The sequence below is a fragment of the Morchella importuna genome (assembly GCF_003444635.1).
Source record: "Morchella importuna strain M04M26 chromosome Unknown Morimp01GS003, whole genome shotgun sequence".
Lineage (NCBI taxonomy): Eukaryota > Fungi > Ascomycota > Pezizomycetes > Pezizales > Morchellaceae > Morchella > Morchella importuna.
In genome coordinates, this window is record NW_025763400.1 from 563998 (window position 1) to 585667 (window position 21670).

A 21670-nucleotide genomic window follows, 5' to 3' on the forward strand; every position below is an offset into this window, starting at 1 on the left:
TTTATTGTGTTAGCTATAAGGATCAAGGACCTAGGCTTAAAAACATGAAATCATATGGAAATCATGAATTCTCACTCGGTTCAATTTCAAATCGAACTGGCGAAGCTAATTAATCGCAATATTCAATAACATCTACCGACTCAACTGCACATCGCAAAGTCTTTGATACTTCTCATCGCAATCGATACATCGATAAACACCACTTTGGATACAGCTTCTTTTCCAACAAATCTTTTGCTTCCTCTCACCTTCAGTCGTGGACGTCATGCCAAGGACATGTGTCTCGTCGTAATCTAGCTCGATATCAGCTCCAGTATATTCTAAAACCATGTCTCCAATGCCATAGATGCGAGAGGTTTCTGTCTCCAAGAGCGGTACATCGTTGCATGGTTTATTTTCTAGTCTGCGCCTTTTATTGGGTTGGTTATGAGGGCGAATGTAGGGTGGAATATTGAAGTTGTTCATTTTAAATAATAACGGTAGCTTCTAGTGAGACGGGTGATAGTGCGAGTAAGCAACTGGTGAGTAGTGGTGGTGAGTAGTGGTGGTGAGTAGTGGTGGTGAGAGAAGGGGTGGTTGCGATGGATGCTTTTTTATAATCATTAAAAAGTATTCACGTTTTACTATTCGGAAGTTGATGGCTTTGAAAGTGAAGATTATCACGACGGGAAGCACAGTTCCTTCAAACTGTGTTAGAGACTTGAATGTTTTTAATTTTTTTTTGTCGCGTTTTGACGCATACATACACGCATGGAACCGACTTGAATAACGGTAAGTAGTGAATTTATTTACATGTATGGTCTCGAGCTTCTGAGTTGCGCTGGCTGCTAGCAGCAGCAGTTGTATCTGGCGGAATTAGTCAAGGCCGAGAACTTGTGATATAATCTCAGCTTGGGAATTATCTTAATGGCGCTCAATATTGAGAAAATTACCTAACGTTGGTGATCAGTACAGCTGTAGGTAATAAGTGATGGAACACAGCGATACCTGTTTTGGTAAAACGCCACCAACATTTGGTGTTGTACTCTCAGGGTGTTCCATCACTTATTACCCGTCACTGTACATTCTGGACATTCACCACCCACCCGCGAGTTTGCATCCGACCCATGTACTAAATATTTGACCTGTGACCAATAGTGGCCATGGGACCCTAGCTGCTAATCATGATCGACTATGCATGACTACATGTATGTAGTCCTTCCAAGAATAGAAGCGTTCAGAAATTGAAACAGGATTATCTCGAAGTGACGTATAAACTTGAAGTTTTGAGGACAATAGCTGAGATGAACTACCTCGATATTTAAAGTCCCTCTCCGGATGCCAAATTAAACAGATGCAGAAGTACGAGTAGATGTGTTTTGACAAAATATCGATCATCGATTATCGAAAAGATGAATACATTTAGTAGATTCTTCTTTGTTGTTCTTGAGAAGCAGAGACGGGGCTTATCTGTAAATTATGTAAATATTAATATCACGTTCATCCTGCTGATTGTTCAATGAAAAGTTTTGAACTAGAAATGGGTCGTGACACAAGTACTTGCGGTACCAATTCACGAGTGATACCTCATGACGACAAATGAACTTGATCGCCTGAGCCAGTGAACACAAACACCTCAACTGTATTAAGACTTACAAGAGAGTAACTCTAGTATTTCAACCCAACGGATAATTGCTGATTATGGGTAGTAAGGCAGCCCACCAGGAGAGGACTATTTATATAAATCGGACTTAGTGCACGTATCAAACCCCATTTAAAAATCAGGTTTGTACGTGCCATAAAACACATATATATGTAGTTCCCTCAACCAAGGCACAAAACTGATTGGTTCGACTCGCCCGTACACTCGTCCGTAGGCGTAACCACACCACAAAGCAGGTTAACTGGTCTGGAAGTGTGTGAATAATCAAATCTCTCACTTTGCAAAACCCACCCAACACATAAACTCAGTACTTTCCACTAAGATAACCTCTAATCGCTCAACGCCGCCCATAGCCCGCCCTCTTCTTTTTCTTTTTCAGTAAATATCACATCGCACAGACGGGGGAGAAAAAAAATTAACCAAGACAAAACATAGGGTATCGATATATCTACAAGAAAGGGCCCAATCTCGGCTTCAATTCGCCAAAGCCTGAGGAGAAGAAAAAAAAAGGATTAAAACAAAAGGAAAAAAAACTCCCCGCTGAAACAAGAAATTAGGCTAGGCAAGCACCATCTTTCCACAGTTACCCATATATTCACACCGTCAAGTCTCTACTGTCTTCCATTGAATTCCCATTATGGATTTTGAGTTGAGCTTCCCTCCCCGCCGTTATCAGCATCCTGGGGCTTACTAGCTGCCGCATGTAGTCTCTGGTCCAGGGCCTTTAACGCCAAAGCTCTTCTTCTCTCCGCTTCAGCTCTTGCGCTACCTGGGACTGGTGCCCCACTCGTGCTACCACTCCTTGAATGCCCTCCGTGACCACCGCCAAACAAAGTTTCCAGCCTTGCATCACCACGTGCCTCTGCCCTAGTATTGCCCGCTGAAATATCTGCCGCAGAAAATGGTGTGCAAACCCTGATTGTGACCAGAAGATTGTATACGACCTCCGAGACAATTGCAATAGGCCGACTTAATGGGTCCGGAAAGAAGTAAGCAATCGCAAAGGTCTCACTTGCATCTCCCTTAAGGCTAGGCGCCTGGTTGCTCCCTAGATCCGGGAATGAGCGCTTATAAAAGCGCAGATAGCACCATCCCGCGCCAAACCCTAACCAAGCAAGTATCGCAGCCACGTCCGTCCCAAACAGTGGTCCCGATAGTGTGTTGACAAGGAGAAACAGTGCTGGAAAGTGTTTCACCCGAATTTTGATGATGCCGCGAAACACGTCAACCGTGTGTTCGGGGACTAGCTGTTTGAACGCCACCAAAAACCCTGCTTGCAATGCTACCCCGCCACAGATGGTGACAAAGCTGGCTGATGGATCCCCAGTAACAGCAAATGTGATGAGGTATATAACGAACGCTAGGAAGTTTGGTATGATTCCCACAACGAGAATAAATTTCCCGTACTCAGAGCTACCCCACGCGCGCTCAAGGTATTTCCCACCGTAGAAAAGAGTTGTGAGTGTGATGATAAGAGTAAAGATATTTGATTCAATGAATGCCGCTGTTAAGAAGGTCCACGGGAAGGGGAGAGATTCTGCGGGGACCACCGTAAGGTAGGGTATGGTGAAGTACTCCTCGGGTATTTCACCCTCAGATGCTGGTAAGTCCGGGGAAGTCGTTGAGTCGGGGGTTTGACGTGAGAGAAAGTCCCGGTACCGGAGTGTTGCTGTGATGATGGATAAGGATATTGTGAGGAGAAGAGATGCCCGTGTCAGGGGGGGGATGTTGACTCGAGGGGGCATTGCAAGAGCAATAACGGGAAGGTAAACCAGGACGGGTGATAATTAGTGATGAGCTAACAGAAGAGGTTTTGATGATGAAGAATTGCGAGGGGAGGTGACGTGACGTTAGATAGGTGAGGTACGGTGGCTGGCTGCTTAGGTACTCTACGTTTCCCAAGATAAAAAACAAAACGGGAGGGTAACGCGCGAGACAGGGAAGTGGCGCAAAGACCAACCGTTAAAGTGGCTTAATAGCAGCAGGCAGCCACAGATCGAAGTTTTAATGTGATGCGATATGCAGCCGAAAGGGAAAGGTTTGAGATGGTGACCAGGCTAGCGAATTGCCTTCCGCTGCTAGGCCCAAAAGGGATGACGCATTGAAGATGGGATTCTGGTGGATGTTCAAGTCTCACTCAGGGTGCCATGCCATGCTGCTTACTGCAACGGTTCCAGGTGGTGATCTTCTGTAGCCCTTGTTGCGTAACTCGATATACAGTTATCCTACCTACCTAGGAGGATGAGGAGAAGAGGAGGCAGGGAGGGGGCACAATGTAGTCTCTCCTGAATTGAAGAAGTCGTCTTGAATATCCCCCATCCCTTGAAAAAAGACCCTATCCGCCCTAGATAAAGTAGCCAAGACAACATAAGCAACGTGCGACCGAAAACACGCAACGATCAAGAAAGCCTCCAGAGTCTGAAAGAGCCTACCCCCCGGTCGACCAGAATGCCCCTGGTCCCCGGATCTCTCTCTCTCTTTCTGCTGTCCAACATCAAACCGCTAAAGGTGGCTGTTTAACACCTCATTCGGCCTGTCTGAGCATCCCATCCATCCACACCATAACGCACCCACACGGACGGAGGCCACCCCCCAGTCACTCTTCAATTTCCAGCAGACCCGAACCAGTCCCAGCCCAGTCAGCAGCCAGTCAATCTCCATCTTTGAATTTATCTTGCTCAGTCGCGACTCGGCCAACCATCAACCGGGGACCTGTCAATCTCGAATCGATCAGTCAATCAATTGTAATCTTCAAATCTCCGAGTCTCCAAGTCCTCCTCTTCCCCAAACATACACATTTGCCCATACTTGTCCATCCACACATACAACTGTAGGAACTCCATACCTCTCTTTACATTACTACATACTACGTACATCCACCCACATACATACAGTATCATACAGACACGCACACACACGATACCTAGACCGTGTTGTTCGTCTCTTTCCCTCTCTTAAACTCCAGTCTTCTTTCTTCTCGAGGTCAAGGGAGACACAGTTCATGTAATCAACCATTCCTCGCCATTCATCTTTCCGTGTCCACCCATCCGTCTCCCCCAGACAGCCCATTGCCTGGCCGCTTTTCGCTGCATACACGCACACATCCTGTATCCTGTGCCTCTCGGCATCACTTAGAGCCACGCACCCGTCGTGCTTGCTTACGGGCTACATCCTGCCTGGCTGCTTACCTACCTACTTCCTCCCCATTCTATTGATTGATTGATATTATTCCCCAAAGAAAGAAAGAAAATAAAGAAGGAAGAACAAAAGAAAAAGGCCCACAACCCTTCCCTCGCTTCCCCAGCGCCCATCCGCGGCTGCGCTTGTCCAAGTTGGCTTGCCCTGGTCTCTCCACCATCCATCCATCAGTCTGTCTACATACCCTCTCATTCATCCACTCACTCCCACTCCAACAATCTGCAATAACTGTTCGTCTTGTGCTTTCTTTTGTGTCTTTCCCCCAATCTATAATCTCTCTCTCCCTTCTCTTTCAGACCCTGTCTTCAATTCTTTCTCTCAGTCACCCATCCTTTTTGATTCCAACCCTTTCCGTCTCACGTATCCATTCACTCAACCAACTCTTCCCTAGCCTTCAACTTTGGTAGACCCCCCAATCCCAGATTCTCCCTTCAACCATCACAACCCCATCACAACCCCATCTCTATCCACATAACCCTGTTTTTTTGATTCGTTGTTATCAACTAACCGTCAATACTGCTAGCCCCCGTCGCGTGCGTCTTTGTGAGCACCTATGTCAAGCTCACTGACATCTGAAAAAGTGAATTACCTCGTCTGGAGGTGAGTTTCTGATTCTCGATAATATATACACCTACATTACATGCATACATCACACGCACCATCACCCCCCACCCCCTTCAATATTTCTTCGCTCCATCCATCAGTCCCAGTCCCCACTCTCATCAATAAACCCCTTCAGTCCGAGCTTCACAGGGACTCGAAAGTAACTATAGAAGTAAACCCGCTTACACTTATATCTGATACTTAGGTACCTTCAAGAGTCAGGTTTGTGCGCCCTTCCCTGATTTCCATATTCTTCGACTGGATCCCTCAATTTTTTTTTTGACTTTCATCTCTTTTACTCCTGTACCTCCATTGCTTAAACTATCCGTGCGACAGGGTTCCGGGAATCGGCCTGCAAATTTCAGGTTGAGAGTAAGGTGGACAGAAAAAATGGCTTCGGAGGGATGAAGACTGGCTCATTGATATACCTGATCCAGAGAGGTCTTCAGTACGTTGAGTGCGCCGCGCTCGTCAATAAGGCACGTTCACTTCGTTAGCGTCCGGGAGGCTGGTGCTATGTCTCGCGATTTCGATGGTTGCAGGATACGTCGCTGACTAAGGGTATCCAACCACAACAGGATGGTGGGTTGAGAAAAAAGTCTGCCGAGCCTTTCTGTTTCTTCCCAAACATCAATTCTGCGGCCGATGTGGAGGACGAAGGTGTTGGGGAGGAAAATGTCCATGCTCAAGAAGACGATGATGATCCAATGGAAGGATCAAATTCTCCAACTTCCGCCACAACCACTCAGACGACGAGTTCAAGAAAGCATGGGCGGGATGATGTGATAAACGGAAACGGCGTAACAGGCCACAAGCGAAGGAAAAAGGTGTTACCGGGAGCTGATGGCGATACGCCAATGACAGATGGTTTTCCGGAAACACCTGTACCCGTCGAACTCAACAGCATCGGTACCCAGATGGAGGAAGAGGTTGTTGAATTGACAGCGGCAGATACAATACTGCTCGGGCAAGAGGATAAAAGCGTGTTAACATGCGCATGGAATCCAGTACATTCGACGGTACTTGTTACAGCAAGTCCAGACTCGATCGCGCGGATATGGAATGTGCCGCTCGAGGCAGCACAATCGTCCATGATTCAAAATAAGATTATATCACACGAACCTTTGGTTCAGAAAAAGGCGACTTTAAATGACCCGACGGTTTCAAGGCACGGAGATGTAACGGCATTGCGATGGAGTCCACAGGGGGATCTGCTGGCCACAGGCTCTTATGATGGACAAACAAGAATATGGACAACTGATGGGTTCTTACGCTTCTCGCACTCACTGCACAAATACCCAGTTAACAACCTAAAATGGAACAAATCGGCGGATACATTGCTTTCATTGTCGTGTGATGGAAAAATCATCGCGTGGGATGCTGTCACAGGAGACCTTCGAAAAAGCTATGAATTGGCGAATACGGAAATAGCGGGTGATATGGACTGGGTGGAAAATAGCCAGTTCATCGCATGTGGCGACAGAGGAGGCGTTTTCAAATACGACTTGAACACTGAAGAATCTTTTGCGTATTCAGGACACGAAGGGGAAGTGAACTGTATAAGCTGGGATGAAGTATCAGACCGGTTTGCCACCGGAGGAGCGGTGGATAATACTGTTATGGTTAGCACAGGTCTCTAGAATTGAAACCTCACCTGCTAGTACTAACGATTTGTCTAGATTTGGAATAAAACCACGGAAGCTTGTGAGGCTAAGCTGACAGGACATATCAAATCGGTCGTTTCCCTCGTTTGGCAACCCATAACAACTAACTCGCCTCCTACGTGCCGCATCCTCGCCTCTGCGTCCGACGATCGCACTATCCGCATATGGAACACAACCTCAAGGACACTGATCCATGAGCTACAATGCCATATTGATCCTATAGAAAGCATTTCCTTCTCACCAGATGGTTCACGGTTAGCATCAAGTGCGAACGGAAGGTTGGTTGTATGGAAGACAGAGACGGGTACAATGACGCACGTGTACGATGGAACGAAGGTTAGGAGGAAGAACGGAAAGGTGTCATCAGGAGATGAAGAAGGGATCAGTCAGATCAGCTGGGATGAGGGAGGAGTTAGGGTTGCGGTAGGAGGTGGAGAGTTGAAGGTGAGTTATATGCACTAGGTGTCGGTAAGTGAGGATTGCTGATAAGTGTGTAGTGCTCGGTGATACGTCTAAAGCCATCACCTTGACATGGAAAATCACGAAAGGGGTATAGATATCCGTTTCACCACACTGTCTCTGTAGTTCGGAAAGACTTGGGACTCCAACAAGACTAGAAAGGTTGTAGATGAGGTAGGTATGTCGCATGCGTTGCTAATGAAATATTTTGGATGCAGAAGCGACGTGGTGGGGATACTGGAGTTCCTTTTTCTTTATCTTGTTGCCATATGGAGTTTTATTACGGTGTTTGTGTTTTTTTTGTTGTATTCTTCTTTGATGGACGTATGTTTTTGATATTGGTCTGCGTGTCTGGATTCCAAATGATACGGAACAAAGGGACCACAACATTTGGTTGGAGAAACATGTTTAGACCGACAAACTAACCGACTCTTCCAGCTAACCAGGAGACAATTTCTTTTCTAACTATTTATTATCCTTTTTTACTGTTTGATTGCACTGCTTGTATACTAGTAAAGTACTCTTACCATTTTGACTTGTTGGGGTATTCCCTTTTCCTTTCATCTTTTTCATCTGGCGTGGTGGTTTATCTTGGAAAAAATGCGGATGTCCTTTGTTTCGTTTCATCTCATTTATATATTATATACATGTATGATTGTGTTGCAAATTGGAGGAAGTCAGTTGGAGGTGCATGCGGGGTTTGGGGTTCGGGGGTGTTGGGTGTTGCGATGGTGATGATCTTTTTCTTCTTGGCCGTCAGTTTGCAGGACTTTTTGATGGAAAGCTTTTTCTTCCCCGCGGGGTGAGATAGGAAATTATTTCCTTTGCGTGTTTTATTGGCATTTTGGAATTTGGTTTGATAAACAAAAGATAGCATGGTTCTTTTCTTCTTCTTTTTTCTTTTTTCTTCTTTTTTTCTAGTTTCTATACTCATTTCCCTCTTTCCTCCTTCGATACCTACACGCATAGTTACATATACTATGTTGGTCTCTTTTGTTTGTTGCTGGTCTGGCCTGTTCTGGTCCTTTGCTGGCCCCTTTGAGATTGTCTACTACTACTGCTACTGTTGTTACTATTACATTTTGGTACTATAAATTCTATGGGTTGATATTCTACTAGGTGATCGGCGCAAATTTCTTGCTACTCATTACTGCATCATCATCGTACGGTCCATGGCGAGTGAGAAAACATGTGTGAGAAATCATGATCACATCCTTTTATTTTCCTTAACCTCAACCACAGTCCCGACCGCAACTCCGGCCCCAACGTACATCCTCTCCTACGCCCCCCATCTGGCATGGTCCGCCAGCGGAGTAATGTATACAATAGAATACAGACATGCGTGATCCCTCGATAGGATGATAACCAAAAGCAAAAACAAGTACTTGTGCATGCAAAGATAGAGAAGGGTATGGTGGGGTGCAATAGAAGGGTATGGACATGAAAGAAGACTACTACAAAGATTATTCCAATTCGAAAACCAGTCTATAACGCAACAGTTAAAAAAGAACAGAAGAAAAAATAGTTTAAAACAACACCACACCTCCGCGAAGAAAGAAAGAAAGGGTTAGTAAGGATATAGAAAGAAAGAAAATAAACCACCCGCCAAAAATAGGTCGATCAATTGCTGCTGTTCAGAAAGTTAGACTCTACTCGTCCAAGACTGCCCTTTTTGCAATCCATTTCTTCCACTCCTTCTCGCAGTTGCGCCCATATGCCTCGCAGTCGCCAAGGTTGAGGATAAAATCGCCGTCCTCGTATGCGCCTTCATCGCTGTTGCCAGTGCTGGGGAAGCTGTTCATGATGTTTTGTGGGACCAGTGCAAGCTTCGTGAGGATTGTGGGGTGCCATTGGACGATGTGCTCCTATAAAACATCACTATTAATTTCCTCCAATTGAATGCCTCTTTTTAGGGGTGAACACTAACCAATGCATGCCTCTCCGCCTTCTGGAACCCATACAGCCTGAAAATCGGATCAAACCAGGCGTCAAGCAGATAACTTGCCCACTGTCCCCTCTTGACTATCATCGCGCTCGGATCCAGCCCCTCTTTATCTTGCGTCAGCACAAATTGGATTCGCTCCGCGGGTACGTGGCGGTATGTCTTGATTACGCTGTCAGGCGGGACAATGGGCACATCGCGGCGCATAAGCTTTGTGAGGCGCTCGGGAGCCATGATGTGGGATTCGATGGAGAGCTCTGGATTCATGATGATGCTGTTGGAGTCAAGGAAGAAGAAGGTGCTTGTGTATGGGAAGGTGGACATGGCATGGCGGAGAGCGGGGATGCGGGACCAGCCGCTGGGGACAGGCCCGATTGGATAGTCGCTGGTAGACTTGACAAATAGACCGTAGCCTGTTGGTGTTAGCTGTGCCGAGTGATGCATTGTGAATAGAGGGTATGTGCATACCATGGGCTTCAGCATATGTACGGCGATTCTCGATCACTCGCTCAATATGCTCCCCCGAGTGGTGTTTCCGGTCCACCAGTAGAACTAGCACTGTGTCTGGCGCATCCGATGGCCGTGATGGGCCAGAGCTTCGGCCAAAGAATAAGATCAGGATTACCACGAGCGCGATGAGGGCGTATATAGGTCGCCGTCGGGAGAAGTATGCGCGTGGGACAGACGATGCTGCGAGGAAGGGGGAGGAACGGTGGTTCCGAGTTGGGAGCGCGAAGTGCATGCTTGTATAACTATTTCTGCCGAGAGAAAGCGAGAGAAAACGAGTGTAGGGTGCTGTGATTTAGAATAGGTCCCAATACCAGGGGCTGATTGTTGTTATTATTGTTGTGAGGTTGAGGTTGTAGAAGTTGTGAGGGTGGGGGGGCTGCTAATTCATGATGTGGTTGGAGGGGAGGGCGTGTAAGAGCTGAAGTGGAGTGTGGACGAGGTTGAATTTGACAGGTCTCCTGAATCTTGGAAGGCTCGGCTTGATCCGCGCAGCAGCTCTCAATTATTCTGAAAACGGAAAGGCTTGATTCGTATGTTCTTTAGAGACCAATTCCTTTCTCTATGTGTTCTATGTGTTCTATGTATGTACCTGGGTTATTGCCTGCTCAAAGAGTGGAATTGAACTGAATTAGAGAGAGAGAGAACAATTAATAATCCGTCGATATCCCTCCCCCGTGGCGTGTAGTACGTATGTGTGAGGTTCCTAAATATAGAGCACGTCATTGGCAATCTCTCGGATTCCCATTATGTGCGAGAGAATCCTGTGTTCCCAAATACCCTGGCCTTGGGTCAGGTCGGTCGGTCTTCGGTCTTTCGGAAAATATTCATCCCCCCGATACCTGGACCACCTACTAGAGTCTAGTACTGTTACTAGCCCGTTCGATTGTCTGATAACGGAGTCAGAAACAAAACATTCCCCGACACGAAACATGGTCAAATACCCTACTAACACCTCACCCACAACCAACTTAGGAGCTCTCACCTACAACACACACACACACACAAAGGTTTCCTTCGCTACCAAAAAGCAACACCATACTGACCTGTCACCAATCAACCATTCACATCCAACTAGTCGAATCTTCTGCACGAGAACGGCAGATCTACTCCATCTTAGTCTAGTCATCTCAAAAGTAGATCTTCCAACCGGAGCCAGATGCTGTGCAAGGATTTGATAACCACACACAATCACAATCCCATGTTGGCTCTGAGGGATCCCACCTCCACACACCTCCAAGGGCCACGAACAGCACCGTGCGTGTCCTTGGCCAAACAGAATACCGCCAAAACTCGAAAAATTGGCTATCTCCGGCCAGGGATTATCACTCGAGTGATTAGTTGAATGGCATCGATCTGCATCAGAAGTTTCCCATACAAGTAATTTTGATCTCTGGAAGCTAGCCAATTTTTCGAGTTATGGCGGTACACTCACGCCCTCTCAAACTTTAATATATCCACCTAGACCCTAGACCCTTGTGGGTTGAAAGGAGGTGGGGTGTATCAAAGTGTGAAACGGTGAAACGGTGAATACGAGCTGGGAGGGCTGGGGAGCCCAGATGTTTGATGGAGATAGGAATCATGGCAATCAAGGCAAGGAATTGTTTGGAGTTATGTTTGGGCGGTGAACGGATAATTTGGCGAAGGGCCGGGGTGGCTAGCTTAAGCACAAGGACTTTGTGCTGGTGTTTGCCATGCCTGTTGGGTGAGGAGAGGGGACAATACCGTATCGGACACTTATGACTGTCTTATCTGGATGAACCGACTCACCGACTATATGCTGGGAAAAAAATCACAAAATTCTGTGAACATGCGACTGCTCAAAAGCTTTCCTGGAGCTGCGGAGTTCATTTTATGAAAAATAGGCCCATGTTATAGGCGTCTGGGCGAGTAAAAAGCTCACAGGGGAAATGATCTGAGCCAAAAAGTTGGTGGACAATAATTAGACTTCATAGAAGTTAATCTAGTATAGAAAATTTCCACCACGCACCAGCTCAACTGGACTCATTATCAACATTCCCGGCAGCGGACAATACCCTCTTCGGGCATACACCTAACCCGAATAAAACCGCGGCCACCCACTAGCTTTACCGACGCCGGCCCGAGGCCATAGACCACAGAAAAATAAAGAAGTGAAATACGGCAGCAGGTTGCCGACACCCTCACCACCAGTTACAAAACACTGTTCATAAAAAGGTAATAAAAAATACAGGCGGGAATCTTTCCCAGCAGCTTTTTTATAAGTTTAAAAACGCTGCTAGGTCTGGAGGAGTAGTATGGAATATGTAGCAAGAGAAGGAATTAATGGAAAGAGAAGGGAAAATAAGAAGGCAATGAACGTATAAAGTAACAAGGGAAATTGTGGGAATAGGGCCCAGGTAAGTGCGTGAATATGTAGGATATATATATGAGGGTTTATTTAAGCCGTTAATGGTCGTTCTACATGATTTCGACAACTACTCATCAACTAATTGGGTGCCTCTAGTAAGAACCACTAACAAGGCAATATTCTAACCATATAACCAGTTAGAATCCCTGTTATTTTATAGTCCCCATGGCTATGTAGCTTACCTTAAGGTATATATCTCTTAATCATGAATACTCATTCGGACCAGACGACCTATTGATCTCCTGCTGGACATCCGCCAATAGAGCATATATGGTAATACTCTCCATATGATATTCTTTATCACTCCTCTTCCTTCTTTCCGGGGTCGCAGGCGGTGTCGCCATTCCTTTTTCTAGTGGCGAGCACCCACAACTCCCCACACACAGCGCAGCCGCCATATGTTCCAGTAGCTTCTCCTTCACCAGCGCCCTCCTTTCTTCAGCCTATCCACACGTTAGTATATGCGTATACTTACATCCACACACCAGATAGAAGAATACAATACCTTTTCTAGCTTATCCTCCCAGTCCTCAATTGCTACATCTAACTCCGCCAATGCCTCCTCTTGCCTCAGCAGACACTCCCTCTTCACCCCCTCACTCGCTGCACTTCTCAAATATCCCAACATCCTCTTTTGCAGGGCCTTTCTTCCACTGCGCAGGCTCCGATGTGTCTCTCTTAAATACTGACACCGCGTCTCCAGCCCACCCAGCTCACGACTAAGCACTTCCACATCTCGAGTCCCTAGCACTCCAAATGCCTCGCTCCGCTGCCGTGCTGTGAGCTGTAGCGATTGTAGCTGGCTATACGTATAGTGTGTGGGAGCCTTCGCTGGCCGCACCCCTTGAGGCAAGGGTCCAGAGAAACTATTTTTCTTGCGGCGGCGCCTTGTGGTTGTGAGTGTGGGTGCCGAGTCCGCACGCGGGCGAGTGAGCGGTGGTGAGAGTGGACGCTCCATGTATTTCACGACCGCGCGGACATCTGCGGGCCGCTCACGTTCGAAGGTCACCGTCTTCTCAATGGCGGGCTTTTCTCGATCGAGGAAAGCTGGCGATCTCTGCAACGCTGCTTTTGGCGGTACTGCTGGTGGTTGTAGTGGCGGTGGCGGAGAGTCATAGTACTCCTGAAGCTTGTTGCTGATGTTTTTTGAGGCGAGGTTGACACCGGGCCAGGGTGTATCGGGCCAAGTTGTGTCAGGGAGGCAGAAGGGTGATATGGGCCGCTCTGTGGGCGAGACGGAAGTCGAGGTCGAAGCTAAGGGGGGCGTAGAAAAGGGTTGGGAGGCATTGCGCCAGCTGGGTGGCAGCGCGGGGCGACCGGGGATGGTAGGGGAGTCCATGCAATTCTCTTGGACGGTAGTTAGGGTGTCGAGATCAGAAGAGCTGCTGCCTTTGCGGCGGGAGACGAAGACACCTTTGGCACGGGTAAGCGTGGAGGTTTTTGGGGTGTCGGGGGAGCTGGGTGGGGAGGCGGCGGCGGGGACTACAGTGGTATCAAGAGAAAGCTGCTTGGTAGGTGAGGCATTGCGGGATGTGTAGAGATTGACGAGGCTTTCCAGTGACCCTTTGGAGAGGGAGGCAGAGGATTTCTTGTGTTTCTGGAGTAAAGGTCAGTGATGGTTTCGTTATATCTTTGAACAGGAGATTTTGAGTGCGCAGGTTGGGCAGAAAATGAACAAGGTGTCGGTGCTAGATTTTTGGTCCAGATTCCCCGCCCAACTTGCCCACATAAACCCTACTAATTAAGAAGAACTTACTGGAGCCTTTGTAGTAACTACGCAGGCAGCAACGTGCTTCGGTGGCACTGGTGGTGGAACATCGATGCTGCCGCCGCGCGCTGGGAATGGGAATAGACTCATTATTATTTGAGTATTTTCAGGAATTAGATATGTGACGATTTTGAACTCCAAACTCCAGAGAGGGCCGAAATGAACGAAGAAAAAAGAACAAATAAAATAAGAGCGCTAGGAATCACAGTAATCGAAAAATATATCTTTCGATACGTTGAGGCCAGCCTCTAACTATTGGTGAGTCTTTTTCTTCTATCCTTTTTCTCGTACTTATTCCTTCTGATATAGTCCCTAGCGAGTAATCGGTCAGTGAAAGACGATGGACGTTGGAAGGTGATAACTGATCCGGAGGTTCTTACAGATATATACTATTCATTAGGTTTGGATTCTCCGTCTAGCTAGTCCGGGTTCCCAGTCCCCTAAATCCCTTCCTCGGAGGATTGCTAGTGCCCTACCATGTGGGAGGCAGACACACCCCTGCGACTGCATGTTTCGAGCAATTTCAGGTCTGTACACAAGCACCTGTCCCCTATTGGGGATATCACAGTCAACTATGAGCGGAAGCGAATTATTACTTTGGCGGTTGCTGCACCAACTACCGCTGGGACATCGCAGAGCTTAGCACGGGTCGGGGATCACTGGATCAATCGTATAACGCCGTTATTTTTTTTTTTACTTTTTATTCTCCTACGTAAGGTCACTCCGGCGCAACAACAACTGTAGAATAGGTACATAGGCAGGAGCAGGCATGACAGACAGGCACAATGATCCTTGCCCTGGCTGTGGAAATGCTTAGCTGCACGAGACAGCATCTTCCTTGTCTACTGTTTGCCTGCAGTTGCGGGGTGAGCAAATCGAAACCTTTTTCGAGGAAGGTAGGCATGCAGGAAGGAGCATTAGGACGTGCAAGCTCTGTGTGATCAATTTACATCTTGCATCGTTCCAGAGCCCTCTCTTTTTTTTGCGTGTGTGCGCCCAGGGCAAGAAGGGACAATAGGCGGTGCACAATCCAACTTTGTTTTCTAACCGGCATTCTGGATATCACTGGATGGGTAGGGAGGGTAGGGTTAAGTGACAAAACATAGGGTGAAACATGCTGCTGCTTCTTACCTAACCTAACCCCATTCTTGCCAAAACGGCTGGGCATCCTTGGGTCAAAGTTTGGACCTCCTGGTGATGGATATTTGGAAAACCTATGTGTTATTTACCTCAACTGGGCTGGCTCCGGGGATTAGTAGCGACTCCGGGCCTCGTTACATAGCTATAGGTAGAGTACACGCTCGAGACATATGGAAGAAGGATATCATGCCTATCTACCTGGGGAACTAAGGGTCCATGTTTTCCGATAGGTACCTATACGTGCCTACTGTTGCGTCAGAATCATCCGATGGATGTGAATGATTCGCAGTACATGATTCGCACGCAATATGGTCCCTAGCTTGGCCGGCAGCTTGATCTGGTAACTAAATCATAAAGTTTATTTCCGCAGAACATGGACACTGTCCCACGGTTAGGGAAATGTATTGGAAACTAAAAACTTGTTACAAAGTGGTTACCGGGCGATAGGGAGATGAGACAGAGTCGGCTAAGCAATAGCATCGAGGGATGAGGTATAGGAGCTCGAGTAGAATATCCAAAATCAAGCTCACGGATAGTTAGCACTACGTTTTTTTGTTCCTTCTGCAACGGCCCTCCGTTCTCGCTTGGGATGCGAGGGAAGTGTGCATTTGCAGCTGTCAGGTCTCGCGTATACATACAATACTTTACCATGAGAAGGGAAGAGAAATAAAAAAAAAAAAGGGTGTAAGGTGGAATAATAGAGCAATCAATCAATAATAAGGCCAAAGGCGCGAGGAATAGATTTTTCGAAATTTATTTCAAAATAACCCGCTCCCTACCGAAACGCTTTAGCTAGCAAGAGTGGGTGCAGGTAAGGTACGGGACTGGCCCATACAAGGCGGGGCACGCTATATCATCCCGACGGGTGTAACACTATTAAAAGGAGATGGATGAGGGTTGTTGATTCCCTGTTCTTGTCCTGCCCTCATGCATGGGAGACTCTTTGGGTTGTGTTCGAGGTACCTAACTACATGGCTACTCTACCATCGTCTTGTATTATGTACCTACCTGTCCAAGAAGTTTCCAACAGGAATTTCGTACCAAGGGAGCGATTAGGACATTTTCAGCTAGGTACCTAACTAGCTGGGTATAATAAAGTGCGTATTACAAGTATCCCCCCGCAGCAATTGTTATATCTAACGGGTGACCGTACAATTAGGGTTATCGCAACTGATTGCCTGCTCGCCTTGGCAAAGAAACAATGTCTTACTGGGCACATGGGGGTTACAGATCAATGATTAGCCAATAGATAACCAGAAGAGACTTGTGGCGGCCGCGGGCTCATTTCGCTACAGGGCAAGTACCGCAGTAGGGAACCTGGTACATTTTCTCGTCGTGGTGGCGGTACGAGTAGGCTGATAAGCAACCTCCACCCCGAGTGCCTCCTTTTACTTGCTTTTGCTATGCTTCCCTTTCCTCTATCGAGGCTTAGTTTCCCCCACCATAGGTTTTAAATTTTTTCTCCGAGCGGACATTGTTCATTTGTTTGGGCAGGTTGTCCGACCCTACGTTCTCTCGATGCCGGACGTTATCCGGCCTGTTCGCTGCTGCGTGTGGGGGTATGTACAGGGAAACTTTTCCCGCGCTGTAAACCCGGCAGCATGGAAGCTTGTTTTGACACTTTTGACAAGCAAGAATCCCTGAAGACAGTAAAACATTGGATTGTTTTCTGTTGTTTGAAAGGCTAAGGGACATCTGTGGCAAGAATATGTGGAAAGAGAGGGGGGGGGGGGGGTGGCTAAAGGTAATGATAAACCATCATTGCAGTAAAAAGAATACGAGATAGAAAGAAGGAGGCTGAGATCGACATCATTGTGGCTTAATGAGTCCATAATTCTCCGGTACGGTCAGTTCCGCAAGATATATACCAGAATTAATAAATCTATAGTTATTTATGAAAACCGCGCGCTGATGCCCCGGAATCGAGACTACCCTGGTACCACATGGCAGACGATGGCCAACGACAGGGGGAACTGTGATTGAACAGGTTTACCGGCATAAGATATATCATCTTTTTTTCCTCTGCTAAAGGCAAAAGTGCTGGTATCGCACATCACTTTATCCGAGTGAGCATCTGTGTCTGAGGGGATACATATGCTCCCCAAAGGCTAGCTGGGGCCGATGATCATGGATGCCATATATACCATGTTCAGGCACATTGCAGATCACCGTTGGAACTTGTTTTGTTTGGGAATGGCGGTGAGAAAAGCAAGATCAATATATCTGGGAATATTATTGATCATGAGGTTCATTACTTTAGCAGTATCAGGGTTCTGGGGGGGGGGGGGGGGGGGCTTTGGGTGGAACTTCTGGAATTGGATGTGATGGGGGTGGGATATGGTGGGGGCTTAAGGAATTGTCGATGGGAGAGATTGATTTCGATATCTTAATGTATCTACCTTACTTTGGGATTGATATTGGGCCTGGGTTGTACCCAAAGGACACTGTTTCGTTGCTGGAACGAGATTGACAAGCGAATGCAAGTAATCAAAAAAACGCTCGTCTAGCGGCATGCGAAGGAGATCGTGATGAGATGTGAAGGCCTCACAAGACAAGTTTAATGCAGGTATACCAAAGCATATACAGTTACATGTATTTCGGGCATACAGACTAATTACATCCTACCAGCGCGCAGGAACAATCTACAAGCATAAGACTTAACCCTCACAATCCTCACAAATATGAGATGAAAAGTAGAGCACAAGCATACTGTACTACTGACAAGCAGATCCGACCAGCTGCCGCTCCTAGAGTTGGATCTACTCTTTCTGGCGTGTTCAGAAACCAGACCTTACAGATACAACGAACAGGGAGGCCATATTAGGATACTTTACGGCTTCTTGTACCAAGAATGGAAAGAGCAACGGTCCCTATCTTCTCAATTGAGAACTTCAACCGACTTGATCTCTCGATTTTACATGACTATGCACGTTGATATGAATCGAAACGACGTGATTCGGGCTGCAGTGCATATATATATTTTGATACTCGCGCTCGGGACATGTGCGTACTTAACAATATGCAGACTACATATCAACCCTGCGGGCTGGCCAGTATGTATGAGGGTTTTCCGGGAATTCCATGCAGGGGACGGGGGGAATGTCGCATGTACCTCTTTGGTCATAAATGTCCGAAGGCTTGATCAATGAGCCAGTAAAAAAAGTGCTATAGCTATTTATACCCCATACGACCCAGCCGGCGATTTTATAGGAAAACTTGGTCGGTTTCATGTCATGCCATTGCAAACATTTCTCCGTTATCGAGCAAATCTCATACCCCGGTCCGGCTCTGTCCGGCCGGAAAGTAGAGCGCGATCATAGCTGATCACTCATGGGTAATATTTATTAAGCAGCTTTGTGGACTTGACCAATCACAGGATTGTGCTGGCTTGGCATATAGCCCTTTTTGATCATTTCATGCATGAGCAGTTCTCGGTTGGATAATAAACAGTTGCGGACATGGGGGTGGGGATACCATAGAAAACGGAGAAAGCCGGCGGCGAAAACATAGCAGAATACCATGATTATGGTAATGTAACACACAACGTGCATATAAAGGCCAATTATCCATTTCCAAGATGCATTAAAACCTAAAAGTCTTTCGGAATCCGGCATTCAAACAGAGCATTATGATGTTTGTGATGTATGGAAGTACTGATATCAAATTTAACCATAACTCGATCCACTCACATAGCGACTGAACTGGTGAATGAGCAAGCGTAGGTACAATCGAATTCTCGTATGTACTCTCTTAAATAATGAAGTCACGCGCCCCAGTTGAGTAACCAGGGGGCGGTTAATTCAAACAAGGTGATTGTGCTTATAGCCTGTCTATAACGTCTGGTTTATCCCCGGCATAGCTCCTAAAAGAGGGTGGTAAGTAAATATGCATAAACTGGCCGTTTGAAGGTCTAATAGATTCAACTGGTGGTTGTTAAGCTTGGATGATTGATAGGATTCCCTGGAATTCATAGATGGTGTGGTTTATTTCCACGATTTCTAAAGGCGGGGAAATATCTGATGCCAATGACATGCAAGATTTGTGCATGATTGATTGCCAGAAATACTACTGAAATGTCAGCCCTTGGGTATTTCAGAATTTCAGTCCTAAACTGCAGGCCCTTGTTTCTCGTGATTAATCAATCTTAAAAGAAGCATTACTGTAATGATTTTATATATTTTACCTCCGTAAAATAACTTGTTGTAGTACATGTAGTATGTACCCACATAATGAACCGACTGCATGAACTTAACCATCGGTCTCCCCGCACTACAGCTAATTGTTCACTTGGCGCTCTATGAGATAAATGTGCACTAAATCCAAGACAGACATTTTAAGATTGACTCCGCATGCCATTTCTATTAGTGTCTAGCGGGGTTCTGTTTCTACAGCGTCTTATCTGTAATTATTAACAGCCAGTACGTATACCACCCATTATTGCTAATGATGTTAATACAGGATATATAGGCTTCATGTTTAACTCGCCCTTCCACGGCAGATGGAGATACGCCAATTGCTAACTACCCCCGTGAGTGTGTACAGGCTTGAAAATGCTGCGATCTAGGCTTGTAGTAATTGCTGAGAATGGATTTGCTTTCCGAGCTGACACAATTGATTGGTGGTACTACGGTGCACCGGTGCTACCAAGGTTGAAGAGCTGAATATGTGACAGCGGCAGTCATTTATTTCATCCCATCTTTTCCTGAGACTGGGTTAAATTAGAGTGGACCCCAAAGTGTGTGAGCAATGGGACAACCGGGAAAGAACCCGAATAGACCTTAGGTGGGGTTTCTTGTGGGGTAGAAAGGCGGAGATCGTGGCGGAGATCGTGGCGAAGATGGTGGTGGAGCGGTGAGTATTGAATCTGGAAACCTTGGCTCCGTCTCTCGTAGGTTGATTTCTGAGACATACGGACCTTGGTAGTTTGTAGTGCCGTGTGGTACATGTTGTTGACACCTGCGGTAAATGTGGATTCCTTGCATGCATAGTTTTAACACCTTATGTTTACCTTACTGATTTCATTAATATTAGGAACCTGATATTAGGGCCTCTAGCATCAACTCTGAAAATCAATATACGAATAATGTTTTAGAAACTCCTCTATACTGCCGAAGGTGTGTTGCATGTTATAGATATGATAGTTTCTTTATAATACCGTACCACCAATCGGTATATTGCAGATATATATAACTATAGACTCATATAACTTTATTTATATACCTATTATATAATTATGTTAGCTTGCAATATATGCTGTAGCAGATATAACCTATATATAATCTATGATCGAAAACGATATTTTTCCATCTTCTATATATATATGTATACAGTGGCAATATATTAATAACTTTTAAATCACTGAGTGAAGCTGATCAATAGGACCTCTTCTTTTAGACTAGCAGATAGCATGCAAATCTAATATTGATTTCAGAATAGAAAATTCTAGCAGATTAGAAAAGTGTTGCCATTATATGCATGCTTAGCCTCATTATGTTTGAAACATAGATAGCGTAGGGCTAATGATCTGGCCTTGATATTAACCCCGTACCCGGGAGTTATATACTTGCCACCGAATTGACAGTTAGGATCGAATCGAATAGTAGTAATTGCCGTGTAAATCGTGATGAATTAGTGATATATTAGAAAGAGATAAGGTTATATGTTGCACTAATATGCGGAATGAATGCTTGTTTTTGCTGATACATATACGAAGTATTAGACTAGAGCTCCTTCATCCGTGCTACTAGAATCCCGACAGTTTCAATGAAACCACCAGCAATGTTACCATTTTGCCACTTTCCTACCCCTCGTCACTGCCGTCTCAGGTGAGCAAATCTGATAGCCAGCTCTTTTGTCTTGTTTCAGGTCAATCTCATGTGACTGATCTATGAAACCGTTGATTGTGGAATTGTACCAAGTTTTGGATGCTATTTTTATATATACAGAGCACGTCTTATGACTCTGCTAACCAGTGTTAAGGGGCTTGTACGGATGTGGATGTAGGATGAGTGGGACTGTAACTCAGAGCTAAGGTTGGCTTCCAAGGGGACTGTGAATTATCTATTGAGATTCGAACATTGTAGGTTGTTGAGGCAATCCAAGCGAAATATGGAAGTCACAAAGTTTCTCAAGTTCTTATTTGGGAATTCGAAATCCATCCAGTGGATATACTGAATTAGCAGCTTTCGGTATCTGCAGGGTACCAAGGAAGAAGTGGAAAGATTCATACCGCCAGTTTCAACAGAAATCGGGTGATGTTGACGACCATCCACACAGTACCGCTTCTATATCTTATCTCCCCTAAATTGATATGAATATACTAATGAGTCTCTTAGATAAATACCCATAAATCCCACCG

The 21670-nt window shown here is 46.0% G+C and overlaps 5 protein-coding genes across 5 annotated transcripts; 2 read left to right on the plus strand and 3 right to left on the minus strand.

Moving 5' to 3' along the window:
- Positions 1-2277: 2277 nt before the first annotated feature.
- On the minus strand, positions 2278-3387 carry LAJ45_01665 (uncharacterized protein; the record flags this gene model as incomplete). The annotated part of the gene is made up of 1 exon (XM_046111258.1): positions 2278-3387. One exon carries the CDS (start codon positions 3385-3387, stop codon positions 2278-2280), a length of 1110 nt encoding a protein of 369 aa, XP_045975202.1.
- A 2006-nt stretch (positions 3388-5393) lies between these two features.
- LAJ45_01666 (uncharacterized protein) lies at positions 5394-7637 on the plus strand (the record flags this gene model as incomplete). The annotated part of the gene is made up of 7 exons (XM_046111259.1): positions 5394-5440; positions 5649-5665; positions 5780-5820; positions 5881-5922; positions 6022-7065; positions 7123-7551; positions 7605-7637. The coding sequence occupies 7 exons, from the start codon at positions 5394-5396 to the stop codon at positions 7635-7637; spliced, it is 1653 nt and encodes a 550-aa protein (XP_045975203.1).
- A 1578-nt stretch (positions 7638-9215) lies between these two features.
- LAJ45_01667 (uncharacterized protein) lies at positions 9216-10250 on the minus strand (the record flags this gene model as incomplete). The annotated part of the gene is made up of 3 exons (XM_046111260.1): positions 9216-9431; positions 9494-9921; positions 9977-10250. 3 exons carry the CDS (start codon positions 10248-10250, stop codon positions 9216-9218), a joined length of 918 nt encoding a protein of 305 aa, XP_045975204.1.
- A 2259-nt stretch (positions 10251-12509) lies between these two features.
- LAJ45_01668 (uncharacterized protein) lies at positions 12510-14262 on the minus strand (the record flags this gene model as incomplete). Its single annotated transcript, XM_046111261.1, has 5 exons — positions 12510-12525; positions 12587-12602; positions 12685-12847; positions 12910-14001; positions 14161-14262. 5 exons carry the CDS (start codon positions 14260-14262, stop codon positions 12510-12512), a joined length of 1389 nt encoding a protein of 462 aa, XP_045975205.1.
- A 5634-nt stretch (positions 14263-19896) lies between these two features.
- Positions 19897-20518, plus strand: LAJ45_01669 (uncharacterized protein; the record flags this gene model as incomplete). Its single annotated transcript, XM_046111262.1, has 6 exons — positions 19897-19933; positions 19985-20024; positions 20116-20163; positions 20243-20273; positions 20344-20426; positions 20509-20518. The coding sequence occupies 6 exons, from the start codon at positions 19897-19899 to the stop codon at positions 20516-20518; spliced, it is 249 nt and encodes an 82-aa protein (XP_045975206.1).
- Positions 20519-21670: the final 1152 nt, after the last annotated feature.